This window comes from Falco rusticolus, chromosome 1 (assembly GCF_015220075.1).
Source record: "Falco rusticolus isolate bFalRus1 chromosome 1, bFalRus1.pri, whole genome shotgun sequence".
NCBI lineage: Eukaryota > Metazoa > Chordata > Aves > Falconiformes > Falconidae > Falco > Falco rusticolus.
The window spans coordinates 19,583,427-19,603,892 of record NC_051187.1 but is presented as its reverse complement, the minus strand read 5'-3'; the positions used below and the strand labels follow the sequence as shown (position 1 = coordinate 19,603,892).

General features: G+C 48.3%; 1 protein-coding gene across 2 annotated transcripts in view; it reads left to right on the top strand.

Annotated features, from left to right (window-relative positions):
- Nucleotides 1-20,466, top strand: part of SUPT6H (SPT6 homolog, histone chaperone and transcription elongation factor) — a 29,475-nt gene that overhangs the window by 7,686 nt on the left and 1,323 nt on the right. For both annotated transcript variants that reach the window (XM_037373918.1, XM_037373928.1), the window contains exons 5-36: nt 384-579; nt 1,229-1,313; nt 1,714-1,987; nt 3,264-3,365; nt 3,884-4,000; nt 4,532-4,621; nt 5,111-5,253; nt 5,513-5,664; nt 6,179-6,277; nt 6,452-6,581; nt 6,692-6,842; nt 7,264-7,418; nt 8,009-8,204; nt 8,550-8,689; nt 8,768-8,885; nt 9,462-9,538; nt 9,715-9,850; nt 10,273-10,410; nt 10,748-10,915; nt 11,433-11,560; nt 12,650-12,857; nt 13,306-13,453; nt 13,689-13,831; nt 14,598-14,738; nt 15,832-16,027; nt 16,162-16,400; nt 16,713-16,826; nt 17,290-17,414; nt 17,895-18,007; nt 18,417-18,494; nt 18,583-18,749; nt 20,135-20,322. In XM_037373918.1, coding sequence (XP_037229815.1) covers nt 384-579; nt 1,229-1,313; nt 1,714-1,987; nt 3,264-3,365; nt 3,884-4,000; nt 4,532-4,621; nt 5,111-5,253; nt 5,513-5,664; nt 6,179-6,277; nt 6,452-6,581; nt 6,692-6,842; nt 7,264-7,418; nt 8,009-8,204; nt 8,550-8,689; nt 8,768-8,885; nt 9,462-9,538; nt 9,715-9,850; nt 10,273-10,410; nt 10,748-10,915; nt 11,433-11,560; nt 12,650-12,857; nt 13,306-13,453; nt 13,689-13,831; nt 14,598-14,738; nt 15,832-16,027; nt 16,162-16,400; nt 16,713-16,826; nt 17,290-17,414; nt 17,895-18,007; nt 18,417-18,494; nt 18,583-18,749; nt 20,135-20,322 — 4,655 coding nt within the window. The remainder of the gene's footprint in view (nt 1-383; nt 580-1,228; nt 1,314-1,713; nt 1,988-3,263; nt 3,366-3,883; nt 4,001-4,531; nt 4,622-5,110; nt 5,254-5,512; nt 5,665-6,178; nt 6,278-6,451; nt 6,582-6,691; nt 6,843-7,263; nt 7,419-8,008; nt 8,205-8,549; nt 8,690-8,767; nt 8,886-9,461; nt 9,539-9,714; nt 9,851-10,272; nt 10,411-10,747; nt 10,916-11,432; nt 11,561-12,649; nt 12,858-13,305; nt 13,454-13,688; nt 13,832-14,597; nt 14,739-15,831; nt 16,028-16,161; nt 16,401-16,712; nt 16,827-17,289; nt 17,415-17,894; nt 18,008-18,416; nt 18,495-18,582; nt 18,750-20,134; nt 20,323-20,466) is intronic.

The following is a 20,466-nucleotide window of genomic DNA, read 5'->3' as shown; positions in this document are numbered from 1 at the left end:
CCATCTTCTTCTAACTTTCTCCTGCATGGAGCTAACCTCAAAGTCAGTGCAGGCTGTTATGGGCTCTAAAGCTCCTTCTGTAACACTCCCTGCTGGAGGCACATCAACCAGGCTGCCGCTGGTGGTGACAGCATGCAGGTGACACAGGCCTGGGCACGGTGCAGTCCTCAGCAGGCAGTTACGTTGTGTACACGCTGTGCCCCATCGATACCCGTAGCACAGGTCCCCAGGGGGTGGCTCTTCTCCCCTGTGCTGTGCTGGGCTCCATCCTGCTCCCTCTCGGGTGCCTGCACACGAAGTGCAGTTCTGGCCTGGCAGAGATCACACTGAGCCTTGAGTCTCTGCCAGGATTTGTGGGCACTAACAAGCCGTCTTGCTTGCAGCAAAAATTCAGACGTGTGCGAAAAATGTCCGATGATGAGGATGATGAGGAAGAAGACTATGGAAAGGAAGAACATGAGAAGGAAGCCATTGCTGAAGAAATCTTTCAGGATGGTGAAGGCGAGGAAGGAGGGGAAGCTGTTGAAGCTCCTGTTGCTCCACCAGAAGAGGAAGAGGAGGAGGAAGAAGACGAATCTGGTGAGTATGGATGGTGGATTCATCCAAAGTTTGTCCTATGATTGAAGCACAGGAACAAAGTTAAGACTTTATTTGAGCTGTTGTGGTAAAGCTTTTGTTGGTCTGATTAGTACAATCTTTACAATTAAACATTCCTGGGTGGCAGGTTTAGTTTGTCTGTCTAAACTGATTTGTCCAGTAGCGCATTACAAGTGCTGAGGTGTTGAACGTCTCCTCTAAGCTGCCTTCAGAATGGAAATGCTTTAAAGGAGGGAAGTCAAGGCACTGTTCGATACCTAGCAGCACAGCACATGCCTGCCCTACTTCTCTTCAGCGTCAGCCTGTCACCACTGCTAGTGCCATACTGGAAGAGTTTCAAGAGTTTGCTGTCCAAAGCAGCAAGGCCTTTTCTGACTGCATTTTCCATGCGCTGAGCTGCAGATGTTGCCAGATGGCTTTGCCTGTGTCTGGAAGTTTGTTCTAGCTTGTTATTGTGGTTCAGGTGCCTGGAATGTCTGAGGTTGGTGTAGATGCCGTGGCCATCAGACAGCCAGCAGCAGCCAAAGCCTGTGGTGGAGGCTTGTAGTTGCGCTGGCTGAACTGAGCTTTGTCAGAGGTACCAGCTGAATATGCGAGTGTTCTGACCATTAAATCATTTTTCAATGTCCAGACATTGATGACTTCATTGTGGATGACGATGGACAACCTCTGAAGAAGCCAAAATGGCGAAAGAAGCTCCCAGGATACACAGATGCGTAAGTACTGATTGGAAATTTGCCTGGAGCCTTGAAAACAGTGCTCAGCTTACTTGATTCTTGGAACTGCAGAGTGATTCAGCTTGTGGTTGGATACCACTGGTCTCTTTCCCCAAAAGGAACCTGGTAAATTTAAACACGGATCTTTTAGTCTGTAATTTCTTAAATGTCTGACTCCTTCCTTTCTCCCCTGGATTTTTTTACAGGGATACCAAAACCAGTCCCTTAGAAGAGAAGTATTTGCATGTAAAACTCAGAGTTGTGTACCTGTCCATGATGATTTTTTTTTCCATTTTATCCATGATAAGCTTAGACTTGGGTGCTGTGGCCTCCCCTGTGTGGCTAGAAGGATGTTCGGTGAACTGCACAGTGAGGCTGAAGGATAGTTTTTGCCTTCCAGTGCTTTGCAGGAAGCCCAGGAAATCTTTGGTGTGGACTTTGACTATGATGAGTTTGAGAAGTACAATGAGTATGATGAGGAGATGGAGGAGGAGTACGAGTATGAGGATGAAGAAACAGAAGGGGAGACCCGTGTACGACCCAAAAAGACTGCCAAGAAGCGCGTCAGTCGGCGTAGCATCTTTGAGATGTATGAGCCCAGTGAGCTGGAGAGCAGTCACCTAACAGACCAGGACAATGAGATCCGCATGACAGACATGCCTGAGAGATTCCAGGTGAGGGATGAGGGTGCTAGTGTGCAAGCAGAAAGTGGTTCAGCTCCCACCGAGTACAGAAGGCCTGGGACCTGCAGGCCAGCTCTCACACCTGGCTGCTGGCTGGATTTTGGCATCTTTTTTTTTTTTTTTTTTTTCCGCCCCCCTCCCCCCTTCTTCTTTGAAGATTCCATCTGTCAAATGTATAGGCTAAAGCTCTGCATTCGGACATACCAGTGACGTTGTGAACTGTTCTAGCCGTGTAAGCCCGGGCTTAGCACTGGTCCAAGTTTCTCTTTGGCCACTGGGTGCCAGCGTTGCACTCCTGGAAGTGGTGCAGGGCTTGTGCTCTGCTGAGATGTCCTTTATGCTGGATCCTGTTTGGAATCCCTGCAGCCGTACCTCTGGATAGCAAGAGATACGGTGCCAGACAGGGTTTCTAGCCTGCCTGTATACCAGCCAACACATAACTGTTCATACAAGGTGTTTCTGTAACCCACTTTAATCCAAGTGACCGGGACACATGCTGCTGTCAACACCGAGTCCGGTTTGTGCTGCTAGGGATCATTCTGGTGTCTTGGATTTTTGTCTTAATTTTACCCTTTTTTCAGATTTTCACTGAACAGTTGATCTCCCTGTAGCATATGTTAATGTAATTCTGTGCAGAGGCTTGTTACCCTCCTTTGTAAAATGGAATGTCTGAAGCTGCCGGCTTTTCAGAAGGACCTTTTTTCCCATGCTAGCGTGCACAGCACAAGGGAATGCTGTTTGTAATGTCCTCTGACCATATGTGGCCCATTCAGACACTTTGTGATCTTCATGGATGTCAATGATGGTTAGAGCAGGCCTCCTGCAAGAGAAGTGGCTGAGACTAAATGCCCAGAGAGGGTTTGGAGCTGCTTTATGTTCTGCTTTTCTGTGGCTGCAGGAAGAAAAGTGATAACAAGGCTAGAACAGGCACAGACTGTTTGAAACAGAGGATGTAACTGCAGAGGGTTTGGGAGTCTGGTAGGAAATTGGGAGTACCCTAATTTGATTGTCACAAAAGATTTCGCACCGTTGCAAGCCTTTCCACAAGCCTTTGGCAGAATTGTTAGCTGCCTTTGCCTAGTGTAAAGCTGGTGCAGTTGCCTGTGCGCTCAGAAGCTGCAGACGTTGCAGGGCTGTCCTCAGCAAAGCTCTGTGGGTGTGGGGGGAACCTGGAGCTCAAAACAATAATTTCCAGGCTTCTTGAAAACATGGTAGTGCGAGCCCTGGTGTTGCACGTGCCTCTACTTATCTTGTTGCCTTTTCACAGCTGCGATCCATCCCAGTGAAGAGTGCTGAAGATGATGAGCTGGAAGAGGAAGCTGACTGGATTTATAGGAATGCATTTGCAACACCTACCATCTCCCTGCAGGTAAAGGTCTGACTATGCCTAGGACTTCTGTCCTAAGAGAACTTGAAGGTGCTGCAGATTTCCAGCCTCGAGACATTGTTCCAGGAGTCTGCTGAGAGGAATGTGGTGCCCAATACAATTTTCTTTCTGGTTTTCTGGTTTTGAGCAGGTCATTTAACATGCAGGTGTCTTCATTTTTGTATTTATAAAACAGGACAAAAAAGGAACACGGAGAACTTGCAGGAATAATTGTCAAGGATGATTGAAAAATCTCTGAGCCAGCGTGCACTTAGGGCTAAATTAGTATTAGCCATGATCTGCGTTTACACCATCTGTTACCTTGGCCAGGTGCTGCTTCTCTGTTTTCCTTTAAGCCCAGTCAGTGCTAGGATGCTTTTCTGTGGTAAAAAATCAGAGTGTGTACCTAAGCCTGCGTTCCCAGCTAACAAAAAGGACCACTGTTTTCCAGCTGTAGCCTGGGCTGGTCTTTTAGAGTCAGCTCAGAAATACAATCAACACAACACATTTCTTCTTTTTAGGAAAGTTCTGACTACCTCGACCGTGGGCAAGCCAGCAGCAGCTTCAGCCGCAAGGGGCCCAGCACCATCCAGAAGATTAAAGAAGCCCTGAATTTCATGCGGAACCAGCATTTTGAGGTAATTTACAACTCCGCTTCGTTGCCAAGATGAGGTCTGAGTGGCTGTCTCCTTATCCAGGCAGGATTAGCTGAGGGGCTGCTGGAAGCATTTGGGGCAGCAAACTAGAAGGGGCTGAGATACCATACCTGGTTGCCTCTCCTGTGACAAAACGGTGCTTCATTGGAAAGTGCAGCTCAACTGATGTGAGCTGTGGCAATGCAGGTTTTTAAGGCCTGTTTGGTGGTGCTGCTGATGTCCTATTTCCCTGATCCTGAATAAATTGATGCTAGATGAGGTGGAGGAGTTTCAGAGTCTCTTGAGCCTTGGTCAGTCCATTCAGCCTGTTCTCTGACGTGTTGCCTGATGTTGCAGAAGCTTTTTGGTCTATGTGGTATATTCTTTGATGGAACAGTCTTAAAGGCTGGGGTGTGGCTTGGTGCATATTCTACGCTGCTGCTCCATTAGCTTGTTCTCCCACATGGAACAGGAGGATTCTCTGGACTCCTGGCTGCCACAGCATGGTGGTAATGAGTCTTATTTTTGACCCAGGTCCCATTCATCGCCTTCTACAGAAAGGAGTATGTGGAGCCAGAGCTGCATATCAATGATCTGTGGAAGGTCTGGCAATGGGATGAGAAGGTGAGGAGTGTTTTCACTGCTTATCATCCCATCAACATTTAGCATATCTTCTCACCTAGCATTGATACTGTCAGCAGATTTTGTTTTGGCCTTGGAGACCTTGTGTGCTTTTCTTACCCTTGTGTTTTTGTACATTTGTTACCGTGTGGTGGTAAAGGGTTATCTGACAAAAGAGGATTCAAAACAGTCCTTCCCCTTCACCGAGTTCCTCTTGTGCAGTGACTTTTCCTGCAAGGAGTGCAGGTTTCTTCTCTACCATCAGGTAGATCCAAATCTTGATTTATGGTTTTTTTCTGTTAATATAATCCGTCTCCGAGATGAGATCTGCCACATTTCATATCTGGGCTCAACTGTGGGTGAAGATTTCAATGATTGTTTTTATATGACAAATATCCCAAGATCCTGGGAACCCCTATTTGGGAAGGGAAGAGACAGATGTGACCCACCGTGATGGTAAGTTTGACTGCAGTTCTTTTGTTCTCATGTTAGTGGACTCAGCTGAAGATCCGCAAGCAGAACCTGACACGTCTGTTTGAGAAGATGCAGGCCTATCAATATGAACAGATTTCTGCTGACCCAGACAAGCCCTTGGCTGATGGCATAAGGGCCCTGGATACTACTGACATGGAGAGGTATGGTGCCATGACCTTCTTACATTCATTCCAGAACAACTTAAAACGTGTGTTAGCTTGCCCAAACAGCACAGGCTCTCTGGCCGCTGCAGTGCATTGACGTTAGCCTCTACAAAGCCAGTAATGAGAAATATTTAAAATTCTTTTGGAAGATGAGCCCAAGCGCTCCTTCTGCCTGACCTGTACCAGAGCAGGTTCCTTGAGTGCTCTGACTACAGCTCAGCTTTGCTTTGACACAAGCTGGCTTTGCGTGCCGTAGGTTGAAGGACGTGCAGTCCATGGACGAGCTGAAGGACGTGTATAATCACTTCCTGCTGTACTATGGGCGAGACATCCCCAAGATGCAGAATGCTGCCAAGGCTGCTCGAAAGAAGCAAAAGCGTATCCGAGAGGATGGTGAAGAGGAGGAAGGTTTGTCCCCAGATTTGATAGTCTCCTAACTGTGGGCTGGTTGAAAATCCTGGTTCAAAAGAATAGGAAGAAAGTTTGTTGAAAAGCCCGTGTGTTTGCACAGGGCATCTCTACTGTTAGTTTCTATCTCAAGTTAATCCCAGGTCTTCCAGGCATCTCTGAAAATTTTCAGTTTGCTGCACAAGGTGCTGCTTTCCAGTAGGCTGAATACCACCCCTCGTGGTGGGGGCCAAAGCAAGTATCAGCCACTTTGATGTGTGTTTTAATGTGCAGCCCAGAGATCCTGCTATTAAAACTGCAGAAGAGTGAAACTGCAAAGATAGCGTTTTCAGGGTATTTTTCTAAACCTGAAAAATTTTAAGGTTTACTGTGACCTTTGAGGTGTGTTTGTGGAATTTAGGGACTCTGTTGCATGATGGTAGGTTGTGTTTAATCCCTTTGCTGTGCTCCTGACACGCTGCAGTTGTGTGGATGCCTTTGTAAAGAGGCCTTGCTAAATATATCCTTCCCATAGGTGAAGGGGAGGATGCAGAAGATGATGAGCAGAAAGGGCCTGAGCTGAAGCAGGCTTCCCGTCGGGATATGTACACCATCTGTCAAACAGCTGGGCTGGGTAAGCGTTGCACTCTGTCATGCTGAGCTTGCAGTGGCCTAGCCCGCATGCTTTGCTGGGCGGTGTGGCTTACCTGTAGAAGGAGGACTGGTAGTTTTGCTCCGTGTAAGCTACAGTACCCTTGTCCTCATTGTTTTTGTGTTGTGTGGTTTTGGTGGTTTTTTGATTTACCAGATGGCCTGGCTAAGAAGTTTGGTTTGACACCTGAGCAATTTGGAGAGAATCTCCGAGACAGTTACCAGCGTCACGAGACAGAGCAGTTCCCTGCAGAGCCCCTGGAGCTGGCCAAGGATTATGTGTGTAGGTCAGTGCCGGGGAGGGTGTCTCCTTGGAGATCTTGCGGATGTGACACAAGGGAGGGGATCTCAGGGCATTCTCAGGCCCTAAACCTTCATGTTGCCTTTTTATTTTTAGTCAGTTCCCAAGCCCTGAAGCTGTGCTGGAAGGAGCCCGGTACATGGTGGCTTTGCAGATAGCCAGGGAGCCTTTGGTCAGGCAGGTCCTGAGACAGACTTTCCAAGAAAGAGCTAAAGTCAACATTTCACCAACCAAAAAGGGGAAGAAGGTAAGGACGGGAGCTCTGACTCCATGAGTCAACTCAGGGAAGGATCTAAATAACATAAAAATGCTCATTTTTGCATCTGGAAACTTCTCCCATGTCAGCGGCAACTATGAATAAATCTTGGAGCAGCATGTGAGCTGGGTGGTTGCAGAGGCCAGCTCAGCAGCATGCTGCATTTTTAGTCTCAGAGTTTCAGCAGATCTGATTCTTGCTGTTGAGACGTTGCCTTCAATTATTGGAATGGTCTCTGTTTCTCTGGGACTGGGAACGAATTCCACTGTGTCCTGCTGGGGAAGGAAATGCAGACTGGCAGGCGTAAGGGTGAGGGGGTATTGAATAAAAGCCATTGTCTGCTGCAGTAAACAGAAGGGTCTTTCTTTGTGAGTGCCCAGCATGCCTGCTGACTGTCTCTCCTCTCTCCCAGGATATTGATGAAGCCCACTATGCCTATTCCTTTAAATACTTGAAGAACAAACCTGTGAAGGAGCTGCGAGATGACCAGTTCCTGAAAATGAGCCTGGCAGAGGAGGAAGCGCTGCTCACTATAGATATCAGCATTGACATGAAAGGAGTGGAGGGGTGAGTCCTCACTGGCTCTGCCATCCATGCCTTGGCAGAGCTCATGCGTCCAGTGCTGTCACGCTGCTAGAGCTGCTCTGTAACCCAGACTGCTCCTGGAAGTCATGGCCTGATGGCTTCCCGCACCTTGAAGTCAAGCAGCCTCTCAGGGTCTTGCTTTTTTCTTCATCTTAATGAAAACCTTAGTTGACATCTGTCTTATTCATTTGGAGGCAAACTCTGAAGCCTTTAGGATTTTTGTGAAAGGCAGTGCTTGTTTCCCAGCCATCTTTGCTGTGTGCTTCTTGTTTTCTTCCCTGCACATCTGAGTAGCCACACTGTGCCCTATGGATGGGCTGGAGTGGCTGTGGGCTGCCCCATGTTGCACGGATCAGGCTTCTCTGTGCTGCGTTCAGCTGCGATCTGTCTAGCAGCATATCTTTTGCAGATAAAGGAGTGTTTGATGGGAGAATTGGCTCTTCTCTAAATTTTCCAGGCAGCTCCCTGAATCTGAGGTGCTGCTGTTACATCCCTGTGCAGGAATCTGCCAGTGGTGGTGTCAGTGCAGGCGTCTGGAGCCCTTCTGTATCTCCTCCTCTCATTTCTTGCAGTTACGGAAGTGACCAGACATACTTTGAGGAAATCAAACAGTTCTATTATCGGGATGAGTTCAGCCACCAGGTGCAGGAGTGGAATCGGCAGCGTACAATGGCCATTGAGAGATCCCTCAACCAGTTCCTCTACGTGCAGATGGCTAAGGAATTGAAGAACAAGCTGTTGGTGGAGGCCAAGGAGTATGTCCTCAAGGTGAGACAAGGGACGGGTGGGTTTGAGTCAGAGCTGGGGTTACAGGTGCAGACAGCCCTGCAGTGTGCTGGGGATAGCTGCTGACAGGCCGTACACAGGCTCTTGAAAAGGAGGAGAAGGCAGGCAGGGGTCTGAGTCTGATACTTTCCCGAGGATGGAGAGAAGAGCAAATATCCCAGTGGGAGGGAAGATGGGCTCCATGATACTGGAGAGCTTGTCCCAATCCTGGCAGAATATACTGGTTGCTGCCTTAAGCAGTCCACAACCTTCCCTCCGGAGAAGGGCTATGCCAAAACACCTGCAGTGGATTTTCTCACTCCTCTCCCCTCTTCTCTGTTCTGCCAGGCTTGCAGTCGGAAACTGTACAACTGGCTAAAAGTAGCTTCATATCGTCCTGATCAGCAAGTGGAGGAAGATGATGATTTCATGGATGAAAACCAAGGGAAGGGGATTCGGGTGCTAGGCATTGCGTTTTCCTCAGCCAGGTAGGAGGAAGGGAATTGCCTCTGGATGCATGTACAGCTTCAGCAGTCCTCCATGTCTGAGTGATCTCTTTTTGGCAGGGACCACCCTGTGTTTTGTGCCCTTGTTAATGGAGAGGGTGAGGTTACAGACTTCCTCCGATTGCCGCATTTCACAAAGAGAAGGAATGCCTGGCGTGAGGAGGAGAGGGAAAAGAAGGTAAGCCTTTGTACAGCTATTGTCAAGATGAATGTCTGCACTTCGCTTTTGGTACAGTACAATCCACTGTGGGCTGGAGGGAATAGTCAATCTGAAGACAGCTTGCTGTCACTCTTGCACATAAGAATACTGCCTTTTTCCCAATCTGTAATTGTTCTGGCACAAGGGAGTGGCAGGGCCTTGCCATTCCTGAGTTATGCTGTTTGGGGGTTTGTGAGCTTCTTTGGTCGCAGCTACTGAATTTTTCTCCCCTTTGCCTGATCACATTATAATAGCAAAAGGCTGTGGGACCTGCTGGAGCTTGGGTCAGGATTTTGACTTCCATTCCCTACTTGCACTGATTTCCTGTAACACCAGAGTGTGATGCCATCAGTCTTTCCTCTGCAGAGCTTTCCTGTTTGTCCTTACGGTGGTCCTGAGCTGCAAAGCTGGCTTGTGGAAAAGACGTTCAGTTGTGTTCATGTCAGTGGCAGTGGGGGGAGGATTTGCCCTGTGAAATAGGAACCAGGACTGGTAGCTAGCTCAGTACAGAAACCCTCTAGCTTTTCTACTGTGACCTGTCGCTTGCCTTTCCAGGCCCAGGATATTGAAACCTTGAAAAAATTCCTCTTGAACAAGAAGCCTCATGTGGTGACAATTGCAGGCGAGAACAGGTCAGTCTTTGTGTTCCTTCCACTTCCCAGTCTCTTTGCAGTCCTTTCCTCATGCCTGTCCAGATTTCACTCTTTCTGTCTGTGGTGTGAGATAACCTGTTGGGGTCATCTCCCTAAGTGATTCCAGGACCCAGCTTTGCACTGTTCCCTCAATCCCCATGGTCATCTCTCCCTAGGGATGCTCAGATGCTGATGGAGGATGTAAAGAGGATTGTTCATGAGCTGGATCAAGGGCAGCAGCTGTCCTCTATTGGAGTGGAGCTGGTGGACAATGAATTGGCCATCCTCTACATGAACAGCAAGAAGTCTGAGGTGAACCTTCTGTTATTCCATCTATCCCTTAGCCTGTCACTCAGCTCTGCTGTCTCATCCTCCATTTGTTGCGCTGGCCCTACCTTGCGTATCTGCTGCCTCATGTGTTCCATCTAGATGGTGACAGACTGATCTTTGGATCAAGGCAAAACATCTTATTTAGGCTTCCCTGAAGACATCAGCAACAGCAGATTTACAAAGTAGATATTGATGTAGTCTGAAATGAATCTTGCTCAGCTAAGTGAATGATGCTGTTTCATTCCTAGTTGTGGCAGAGCTCCTGGCAGCCTTTGACCTCAGCTCTCCTTTGCCCAGAGCACCAAATACTTCCCTTGTTCCAATCCACGATGTCTCTTTGCTACTTGTGCTACAAAGTGCGAAAACACCATCAGGGTTTTCCCTAATTTTCTGGCCTCTTGCAGAATGAGTTCCGGGATTACCCACCTCTGCTGCGTCAAGCAGTCTCCCTTGCTCGCCGCATTCAGGACCCCCTCATAGAGTTTGCCCAGGTCTGCAGCTCCGATGAGGATATTCTCTGCCTGAAACTCCACCCTCTGCAGGTAACTTTTCCTTGTGAGATCCTTGGGCAAGCAAGATCCTTCTCTGCAATAGAAAGTGTCCTGGGAGGCTTGGGACAGTTTGCTGTCAAAGAAAAGTATTCCAAGTTGAGCTGGTCTAAATTTTGCCTGTTCTATGCCATATTCAGTCTACGTGGCCCCTTTTGGTTTTTTACCTCCTTTAGCTCATTTGCCTCCTGCTTTTAGGCTGTTCTCAGGGGTAACTCTGAGGTGCAGTACAGCTCCTGAGAGCCAGTGTGTTGTATTTTTGGCTCAGCTTGCTTATGGCAAAGTGTTGCACGCATCTCCTTGTGAAACTAATGCCTCTCCTTTCTGTCAGGAGCACGTGGTGAAGGAGGAACTGCTGAATGCCCTCTACTGTGAATTCATAAATCGTGTGAATGAGGTGGGAGTGGATGTCAATCGGGCGATTGCTCACCCGCACAGCCAGGCTTTGCTGCAGTACGTGTGTGGCCTGGGACCACGCAAAGGCACTCATCTGCTAAAGGTAAGGAGGTTTCTGTCCCTGCCTACAAAAAATAATGCATCACCAATAATGTGTGAGTTGGCCCGATGGCAGTGCTGATACAAGATGAGTCAGGGTCCCGTGTGCCAGATGCAGCTGACAGCTCCGTTGACATGAGTTTTAGTATGTGTTATCTCACTGCGCCTAACCCTGAAGCTACGCATGGATTAATGTCCTGAGATAGACCCAAGCAGCTCACCAGATCCATCAGTCCTAGCTAGCTCCTGAACCCACAGGAACGGATGCACTGTTACAGTATCAAGGCACCTCCATACTGTAGAAAACACGAGGCAAAAAGCCAACACTTTTCCTGAGAGCTGGAGCTGTTCCATGTGAAATCAGCTTTCATACGATGTCAAGACACAGGCAGGGAGCAACAATTTGAGTTGTGATAGGACTATGTCAGATGCTTTGAACACTGCAGTGTCCAGCGTGCTGCTTTTTGTGGAGAACCCTTCTGTTCGAATGGCAAAGTTTATACTATTACTTCTGTCTCCAGATCTTAAAACAAAACAACACACGTCTGGAGAACAGGACCCAGCTGGTTACGATGTGTCACATGGGACCCAAGGTGTTTATCAACTGTGCTGGCTTCATCAAGATTGACACAGCATCACTGGGTGATAGGTGAGTATTGGGTTGCATTCAGTGTCGTACGTGGTATGGTGTTAGCATGAGTGACAGGCTGAAGCAGTCTTGTTTGATGGAGTCCACACTCCCAGGAGTTTCTGTGTGGCCCTTCTGATTTCTGGCCAAGTTCAGGTATCGTTGGTTATTAATCTGATTCTTAAGGGCAGCACAGCAGTGTGAGCTGCAGAACATTAATTTTATAGCTTGCTATGGTTTGAAAGACTCGTGGTGGTCAAGAGGAACTAAAATAAAACAATTGTTCCCTAACGTAGTTGTCATGGATGTCTGTCAGTAACCCCTGTGCGCTTTAGCTTGGTTTCTGCCTAGTCCTAGCAACAGTGTTTTATTTTTCTAAAGTTTCAGACGTTAGGAATAACTTGGGAATTTAGCTACCTCTGAAACTAGTAGCAATACTAGGAAGTTTGTAGAGCATTAGGTTACTGATAACTAAACAAGAGAGAAGTGTCTGGAGGACAGCAGTAATGTGGTTTCTAAATCTGACTGCTTTGCACCGAAGGGTCACTTGTTGGAAACGTGCTTTCTCTAGGGCTGGCCCAGTATCCTTTTTGCCTTTGAAAAGCAGTCTGAGAAAGGGCACCTGGCTGAATCCTTGTGCTGAGTGACCCAACCCTGCTACGTCCCTGGTTTTTGCAGGATACAAGTCCCAGAGATGCAGAGGGCAAAGTGTAGCCTCATCCAAACAGCTAGATGCAGATGGCTTCACTGCCAGGTGGCAACACTGAATTTGTATGAGGAGAGAAACTGTGGAGAGGTGTGTGCTCAGAGGGAAGCTGTAGTACGCAGAGTGATCAAATCTACCTAGCATCTAAAATGCCTGGCTGTATCTTTGAAGAGCAGGATATGCAGACTGGAATTTGTCATGTCTGTCTTTGGCTCCTGTTGACTTAGCAAAGAAGAAGTCATTCTGTCCTTTGTGGAGTGGTTTGTTCCATGGAGGGCAGCAGTGGCAAAACAGCCGCGCAGCCAGTAGTGGTCTTCAACAGCATGTTTTGTTACTGAGCTGAAGGAGGTGACTCTGGAACCTTTCAGAGTCCTTATCTGAACATTGCTTTGGTTTTATTTCAGTACTGATTCCTACATTGAAGTCCTAGATGGGTCTAGGGTCCATCCTGAAACCTATGAATGGGCAAGAAAAATGGCAGTGGATGCCTTAGAATACGATGAGTCGGCAGAGGACGCTAATCCTGCAGGAGCTCTAGAGGAGATCTTAGAAAACCCTGAGCGTCTGAAAGACCTGGATCTCGATGCCTTTGCTGAAGAACTGGAAAGACAGGTGCAGTGGGGGTTCCTGGTGCTGAGAAACAGATGGGAAGCTCTGCTGTCCAGCTTGGTTTCTTATGTTTTATAGCTGGTGACCCTTATCTATTTTAGGAGCTGAGTACTTAGCTGTTGCCATTGTAAAATGTATGAAAAGCCATGATGAGTATTCAGTGTCTGACAATGGCATGTAGTAAATGCTTACAGAAAGTACACTTGGGGCTGAAGGAAGAAGGAGGCAGGAGACAGTAATTAGATCATTTAAGGTACTCTACATGAAATTATCTTTTGACCTCTTCAACATCCCGTGACTGAGTTCCAGAGTTTGATGGTACCCTGTGTATTCCTCTTTTTTTAAAATTTGCTGGTATAAAGTTCCTTATGTTCTTTTGTAACTTACACTGAATTCCCTACTCACCTCCTTCCTGCTGCTCATGGCTTTATATCCTTTGAATACCATGCAGGGCTATGGTGACAAGCATATCACTTTATATGACATCCGAGCTGAACTAAGCTGCAGATACAAGGACCTGAGAACCCCATACCGTTCTCCAAACACAGAAGAGGTCTTCAATATGCTGACCAAAGAAACTCCAGAGACTTTTTATATAGGTACGTCCCTGGTTTCTGTCACCCTAATTTGACTTAGGATGTGGGGCAGAGGGATCTTGGTGAGCGTGATGATGTGATGGTGCTATGGCTGCGTGTGCATGAAACAGCTTTTCTGGTACCCACGTAGTCTTCTAACACCTTCATGCACAACCGCCTTAGATAAAGGGAGCTGCCGAGCCCTGCAGCTGGCATGCAGTTTTTCATTCTTTCCTTCTCCTCTGCCATCACACCTCAGGTAAAATGATCATCTGCAACGTGACTGGGATAGCCCACAGGCGGCCACAAGGAGAAAGCTACGACCAGGCAATACGGAACGATGAAACTGGCCTTTGGCAGTGTCCTTTCTGTCAGCAGGATAACTTTCCAGAGCTCAGCGAGGTGGGGCTGCTTCTCCAAACGGGCCTGCCTTTGTCAGGAGTCTGCTATTGATGGGCTTGAGGGTTTTGTAGGGTTCTTGGGAGACAAGGTATCAGAGCCAAGATTGCGTTTGCAGTGCCCCAGGATCCCAATCTGAATGTGGCCTTTGGCTGCAAATACAATCTGTTCCACTTGTGACTAATTGCTTCAGTATAGATTTGACAGGTCCTTTATGGCTGCATTATGGATTTTAGTGAACCAGGCTAGGAGTGAAATGGACCTGGGGCTAAGCTGACCAATTCTTTGCAAATACATAAAGCAGGCTTGTTCATGATCTGGGATTGTGTTTTACGCAGAGGAACGGCCTGTGACACTGAGAACAGAAGGTTGTTCTGCCACCTTCTCAATTTTAAGAACTTATCTGGGCTCCCTGCTGCTTAATGCAGCTGTACTTGAGGTCTCTTCTAAGCACTGCTGAATTCCAGACTTGGTAATCCATGACTTTAAAACCCTATAGTGTTGATTAGAAAGCCGCCCTAGCTGCAGGCTTGTGTTCAGGGTCTAAAAATGTTCTGACCTTCCTGGTTGCAAAGGAAGCCGAGCAAAACTGACGTAGTAAGATTGCATTACTGGGTAGCATTCATTGAAGTCCTCTGTCCCCTGCCCTTCCACATGTCTCTGCTGGCTGTACCAGTTTGCTGACACAGCTTTTAGACTTGTTTGAGTGTGAGCTGCCGGGGCTATTTTGTTTCCATGCTGAATGACCTTTACTTTTGCCTTGCTCAAGGTTTGGAACCACTTTGACAGCGGTTCCTGCCCAGGTCAGGCCATTGGAGTGAAGACACGTCTGGATAATGGCGTTGCTGGCTTCATCCCAACAAAATTTCTTAGTGATAAGGTGGTCAAGCGCCCAGAAGAAAGGGTGAAGGTATGAAAGCAGTGGATTTTCACATATCCAGCAAGAGCTGGAAGAGCCTGGAGCCAATACCAAAGATTCACAGTTTGGTTAATAACACTTCCCTAAATGACTTTTCAAACCATATTTTTATTTAAGGACTTTAAATCGGCAGCAAGTTCAGGTTCTGGTTAGTGTCCTTTTGCCACAGTGCAAATCTCTCTTGGCAGCTGGTGAGAACCATGTTAATCAGTTAACGTGTTGCACTGCAGGAGGATTTATTATTGTCTGGCTAAAGTCTGGGTTTAGGAGACCAGAAGGCATTCTAATGCAGAGCTGCCCTTTGTTTCTGGCTTTCTAAAGAGTTCATGGAACTGCCTTTGGATATGCAAGGGTCACTTTCCCTCTCTCATGGCTTTTTCTTCTGTGTTAATTCATTTGTGGGGGTCATCAGAGTTACTGGTCTTGCTCAGGACAAGGACCGAGGTTCTGAAAGAAACAGAATCGTGTATTTTTATCACATGATAAAATAGAGGTTTAACATCTTTGCTGTCTTTTGTGGTCCCCCTGACAGTCCATGCAGGTGATGGATATTTCTGTAAGATCAGAGGTCTCTCAGCATTTCTTTAAAGAGTCGTTAACTGCAGCACGGTTAACTGGACTAAGACATTGCAGTTTTTGTGGTGGTATTTTCTGTTTCCCATTTTGTTGAAGCAGTGCTTTGGGTATCTTTCACTCTGTTTCTGAACAGACTTAACTGCTTTCTTGCAAATCTTTAGGTCCAGTTTTGCTTCTCCCATTGTTAAAGATATGTAAAATAGTAAATTTAATTGTCCTCAGCTTCCAGACATGCAGTTTTCTATGTGGTACGGGGCATAGATAGTAGACATGCTGGACAACTGCCCATTTTTCCTTTAATCTCTTTTAATTCTACTCATCTTGGGGATCAGTTGATTTTTGGTTTGTATAGAAGGATCATTTTTAAAGGTTGCATCACTCTGAAGTAGGTGAGGTCGTTTGTACCTCCTTATTGGCAGCGTGACTCCACACAGATTGCTCTGTAGAGCAGGGAGGCTGGCATATCAGCCGGAGCTGCTGATCAGCTTTGCTTGCCCCTCTCCTGTAGGTGGGAATGACCGTTCACTGCAGGATCATGAAGATTGACATTGAGAAGTTCAGTGCAGACCTCACCTGCAGGACCTCAGACCTGATGGATAAGAACAATGAGTGGAAACTGCCTAAAGACACCTACTATGACTTTGACTCTGAGGCAGCAGATCACAAACAAGAAGAAGACCTGAAAAGAAAGCAGCAGCGGACAAGTGAGTCTTGATTTTTCTCTTCCCTCATAATGCCAGCCCTCCCAGGATGCTTCAGGAGAGTAAGCACAATTAGACATATTGCTGCAACAAAGCAGTTCCTCTTGGAAGCCTAAACACTCCGCTTTGTCCCCTAGCGTACATCAAGAGGGTAATCGCTCACCCGTCGTTCCACAATATTAGCTTCAAACAAGCCGAGAAGATGATGGAGACCATGGACCAAGGGGATGTGATTATTCGGCCAAGTAGCAAAGGGGAGAACCACCTGACTGTCACCTGGAAGGTGAACGATGGGATTTACCAGCATGTGGATGTCCGAGAGGAGGGTAAAGAGAATGCCTTCAGCCTGGGCTCCACGCTTTGGATTAACACAGAGGTAAGAGCCCTGCAGAGCATGCCTGGGAAGGAGCTGGTGGGGAAGGCGAAGTACCTATTTGGCAGGGGCAGGTTGATGCAGCCTTTCTGTCCTTGCAGCTGCTTTCAGACTGTTGGAGAGTAACATTCATTGCTGTTCTCCAGATTCTTAGACAATACTCAGGTCTTCTGTTGTTGTTGTTTGGAGATGGGGGTTGTTGTTGCTCAAAGCATCCACTCTTGCTGTGCAAAATGGGTGGCTGACAGCTGTATACTAGAATAAGAGTTCCTCATCACGCACTCTAAATATCTCTTTAAATGTGTTTGTTCAAAGGAATTTGAAGACCTGGATGAAATTGTTGCTCGCTATGTCCAGCCAATGGCTTCTTTTGCCAGAGACCTGTTGAATCACAAATACTACCAGGACTGCAATGGTGGAGACAAGAAGGTAAGCCTGTCCTGGGATGTGGTAGCTTCTGTAGGAGATATAGGAGCTTTATATAAATTCCTTTGTCTCAGGACAGGCCTTAAACTCTGATCTTCCTCTTGTCACTTGGGCCTTGGCATTTGCTTTCCAGCTGCAGGTCTCAAGGGCATTCTGTCTGGGAGCACTGGAGTTAGGAGAGCAACGGGAATATGGTGTGTGCTACAGCAGTGTACCAGAGTAGCAAAGGGGGTTGCCCTGTCAGCAAGTATCAGTGAAAGTAATTGGCTTTCTGTGACCTGGTGACGTTTGTGCACCAACCTTGCACGGAAACGGTGTCATTGGTGGTTCCTGTTGGATTGGTAGCATCGGGGCTGGGGGGAAGAAGGGCTCACCACAGCATGGAGGGAGATATCCGTTAGGTTCTGTGGGTTGCTGAAAATGTAGGCTCTCCTTGAGCATTTCTCTTCTTTCTCTTTCTAATTAGAAACTGGAAGAGCTGCTGATAAAGACCAAGAAAGAGAAGCCAACATTTATTCCCTACTTTATCAGTGCATGTAAAGATCTGCCTGGCAAATTCCTCTTGGGATATCAGCCTCGAGGCAAACCAAGGTGAGAGACAAGCCCAGCATCTGCAGCTCAGTACTGCCAGTACCACACCTCAGCTTATTTCTGCCAGTTTTCTTTCCAGCCCTGTCATTATCCCCATAAGCCATGCCTCCCCTTACGCAGGGTTTGTGCTCCTAAGAGTAGAGGACCTATGTCTAGCGGTAAATTTCACCCAGGAGACTTCTGTGTTTCTAACCAGCTGGCTGCTACAAGCAATACTGCCCTGTGCACAGAGTGTCACAAGAGTATAAGCAGTGATTGATAGATTTTGCATGGAAAGGCATGGTATTTGGAGCAATGGTTTGAAAACAAAATGAAACTGTCTTGGATAGGTCTATCTGTTCGTTTTGAGTACGGCCATTGACTGAATTTGTAGGTGTTCTGACTGTGACCTGTTAGTGTGAGGGTGCTGTACAGTGGCAGATATGGCCCTGAAGCAGCCTGTAATCTCTTGTGCTCTCCTGCATTCACTGCTCCTCACAGGATAGAGTATGTGACAGTGACCCCAGAAGGATTCCGCTACCGAGGCCAGGTCTTCCCTACTGTGAATGGACTTTTCCGATGGTTTAAGGATCATTATCAGGACCCTGTTCCAGGTGAGCACCCCAAAACTTGAGTGACTCGGCTGTTTCCTGGGCATCACACAACAGGGACAGTTATAAAAGGACAATTTCACGTTCTTTGTCCCTGAAGTGTATCCTAGGACTTTCTACATGTGGGATATTTCAAAGAAACACACAAGTGTTTGGCTTCTGTGGACCTACTGGGAGCTTTTCTGAGAGCTAATCTTTCAGCCAAGTGGGCCATGGGGCAAAGACTGGATTTGTCCCTTTCCTCTCCCTGAGCCTCCCCAGCCATACAATCCTGCACATGCCATTCCCTGGTGACGTGGTAGTATCTTGCCAATAGCACTCTTGCCTGTACTTTTTCAAATCCCAAGTTTCAGGCCAATAGCTGCTCTTCTAGGAAAGCTCATCTATTTCTCTTGGTTTGTATTTTACACAGGTATTACCCCCAGCAGCAGCAGTCGGACCAGGACTCCAGCCTCCATTAATGCTACTCCAGCTAACATTAACCTGGCAGGTCAGTGCAGACCTTTCCTGGTTGGAATCCAGATACAAGCTCCTTCTCCAGGCTCTGCTTTGTCTAACGTGATGGGTCTTTCTTGCAGACCTGACCCGTGCAGTGAACGCTTTACCACAGAACATGACCTCGCAGATGTTCAGTGCCATCGCTGCTGTGACGGGCCAGGGACAGAACCCAAATGCCACCCCTGCGCAGTGGGCATCCAGCCAGTATGGCTATGGAGGCAGCGGAGGCGGCAGCAGCGCATACCACGTACGTGTCCCTTAAGTTGTTGAGAGGAGATGCTGCGTGGCTTCTCCTTGCTGCTAGAAACCATCCCAGAAGGGCTCCGCTGGGAGCCTGGGAACATCCAGTCCCAGGACCATCCTGGGAACATCCAAAGTTGTGTGTTTGTGGTGCTGCACAAGGGAGCCTGGCCGGATTCTTGGACCAGGTGGCTTCTTGCTTCCTGTGGCTGAGGAAATGAGGCATGTAATACAGCCCTGCTCTGGAGAGAGTTGAAGCAAGTAGCAAATTGCTTTGGCCCCCAAGGCATGTGGCAGGGTGGAGAGGCGGGATCCAGCGGTGAGGGTGCACAGCCTTCTGATTGTGCCCCTGAACTGGCAACGTGAGCTGCCAGTGGAAGAGATTAGCTGTGAAACTATGTGCTGAGTTTGCAGGGATTTTCAGCTCAGCGTGCTAATCTCCGAGCTGCACCGGCAGGCGAACACCTCAGCCTGACTGAACACCCAGAGGCTTTGCAGGGAATAAGATGGAATTGGACAGTTTCAGCTCATGCTGAGGCCTTTCCTCATGTGTGCTGGTGCCTGCCTGCTCCCCGCCCGTGCTGCCAGCTCCCCAGCTGCCACCAAGGCTAAATCCAGCTGCAGAAGGGCTGAGGTGCCCGGGTACAAAAAGCACGCTCAATATTGGAGAGACCTAGCGAAGAGGTGCTGCAAGACGAGGCTTGCAGGGAGGAGGGATCCTCTTTTAGACCACCTTGGGAGGCTTTCTGGAGTTTGGCACAGGAAACGCTGAGCTGGAGATAGGCAGGGACTGTGGATAACCCAGTGTATTAATCATCAAGACAATCTGAAGAAAAGGGAGGTGAACGCTGGGAGGCAAAGAGACTAAGCACTCAGTTGGGCAAGCAGTGAGACAGCCAGCTTGGGATATGGGAGGGAGCCATCTCGGGAGCTGCTGCGCCACCTTTGCAGCCCACAGGGGAGGGATTTGTCTGTTCTTCATGCCCACTGTTGGACATAATTTCTGCTAGCTTGCCCCAAGTGTCTCTTGTGCCCATCTCTTGCTTGATTTAAGCATCTCCCCTTGTACCCTGTGTGGGGTGAACAAGGCAGGCAGGCTGTGGTGGCCCTGCTGACCTAGGTTGGGTGGGTGATCGGGGACTCTCAGGGGAACAACTGGCCTGTGCTCAGCAGGGTGTTGCTCCTTCTGCCCTGCAGCCCCCCATTCCCTGGGCAGTGGTCACTGCAAACCTCTCCTTGCCCAGGCGAGGGGCTCCAGCAAGGCCAGCAGTGTGCAGCAAGGGCATGCAGCAGCCTCCGGGGCGAGTGGGGCAGTGCAGAGCATGCCAGGGCTCTGCCCCGCAGCCTGGCTGGGTTTGCCCTCTGCCCCCTAACAGTGTCTGCTCTCTGCAGGTTTTTACGACTCCAGCACAGCAACCAGTGGCCACCCCTCTGATGACCCCCAGCTACTCCTACACTACTCCCAGCCAGCCGATTACAACACCCCAGTATCAGCTCCAGGCCAACACCACACCCCAGTCCACCCAGTCCCAGACACAGTCCCAGCCATCATCCAGCTCCAGGCAGAGGCAGCAGCCAAAGTGAGTGGCTCCAGCTCTGTGTGCGTGTACCTGTCTGTGTCCCGTCTCGATTGCTTTTGTTGATTTGTGTGGAACCAGCGTGGTGGGGTTACCTTGCACCTTCTTGCACGGGACCCCCGAGGGGAAAGGGCAGGGAAGCTCTCC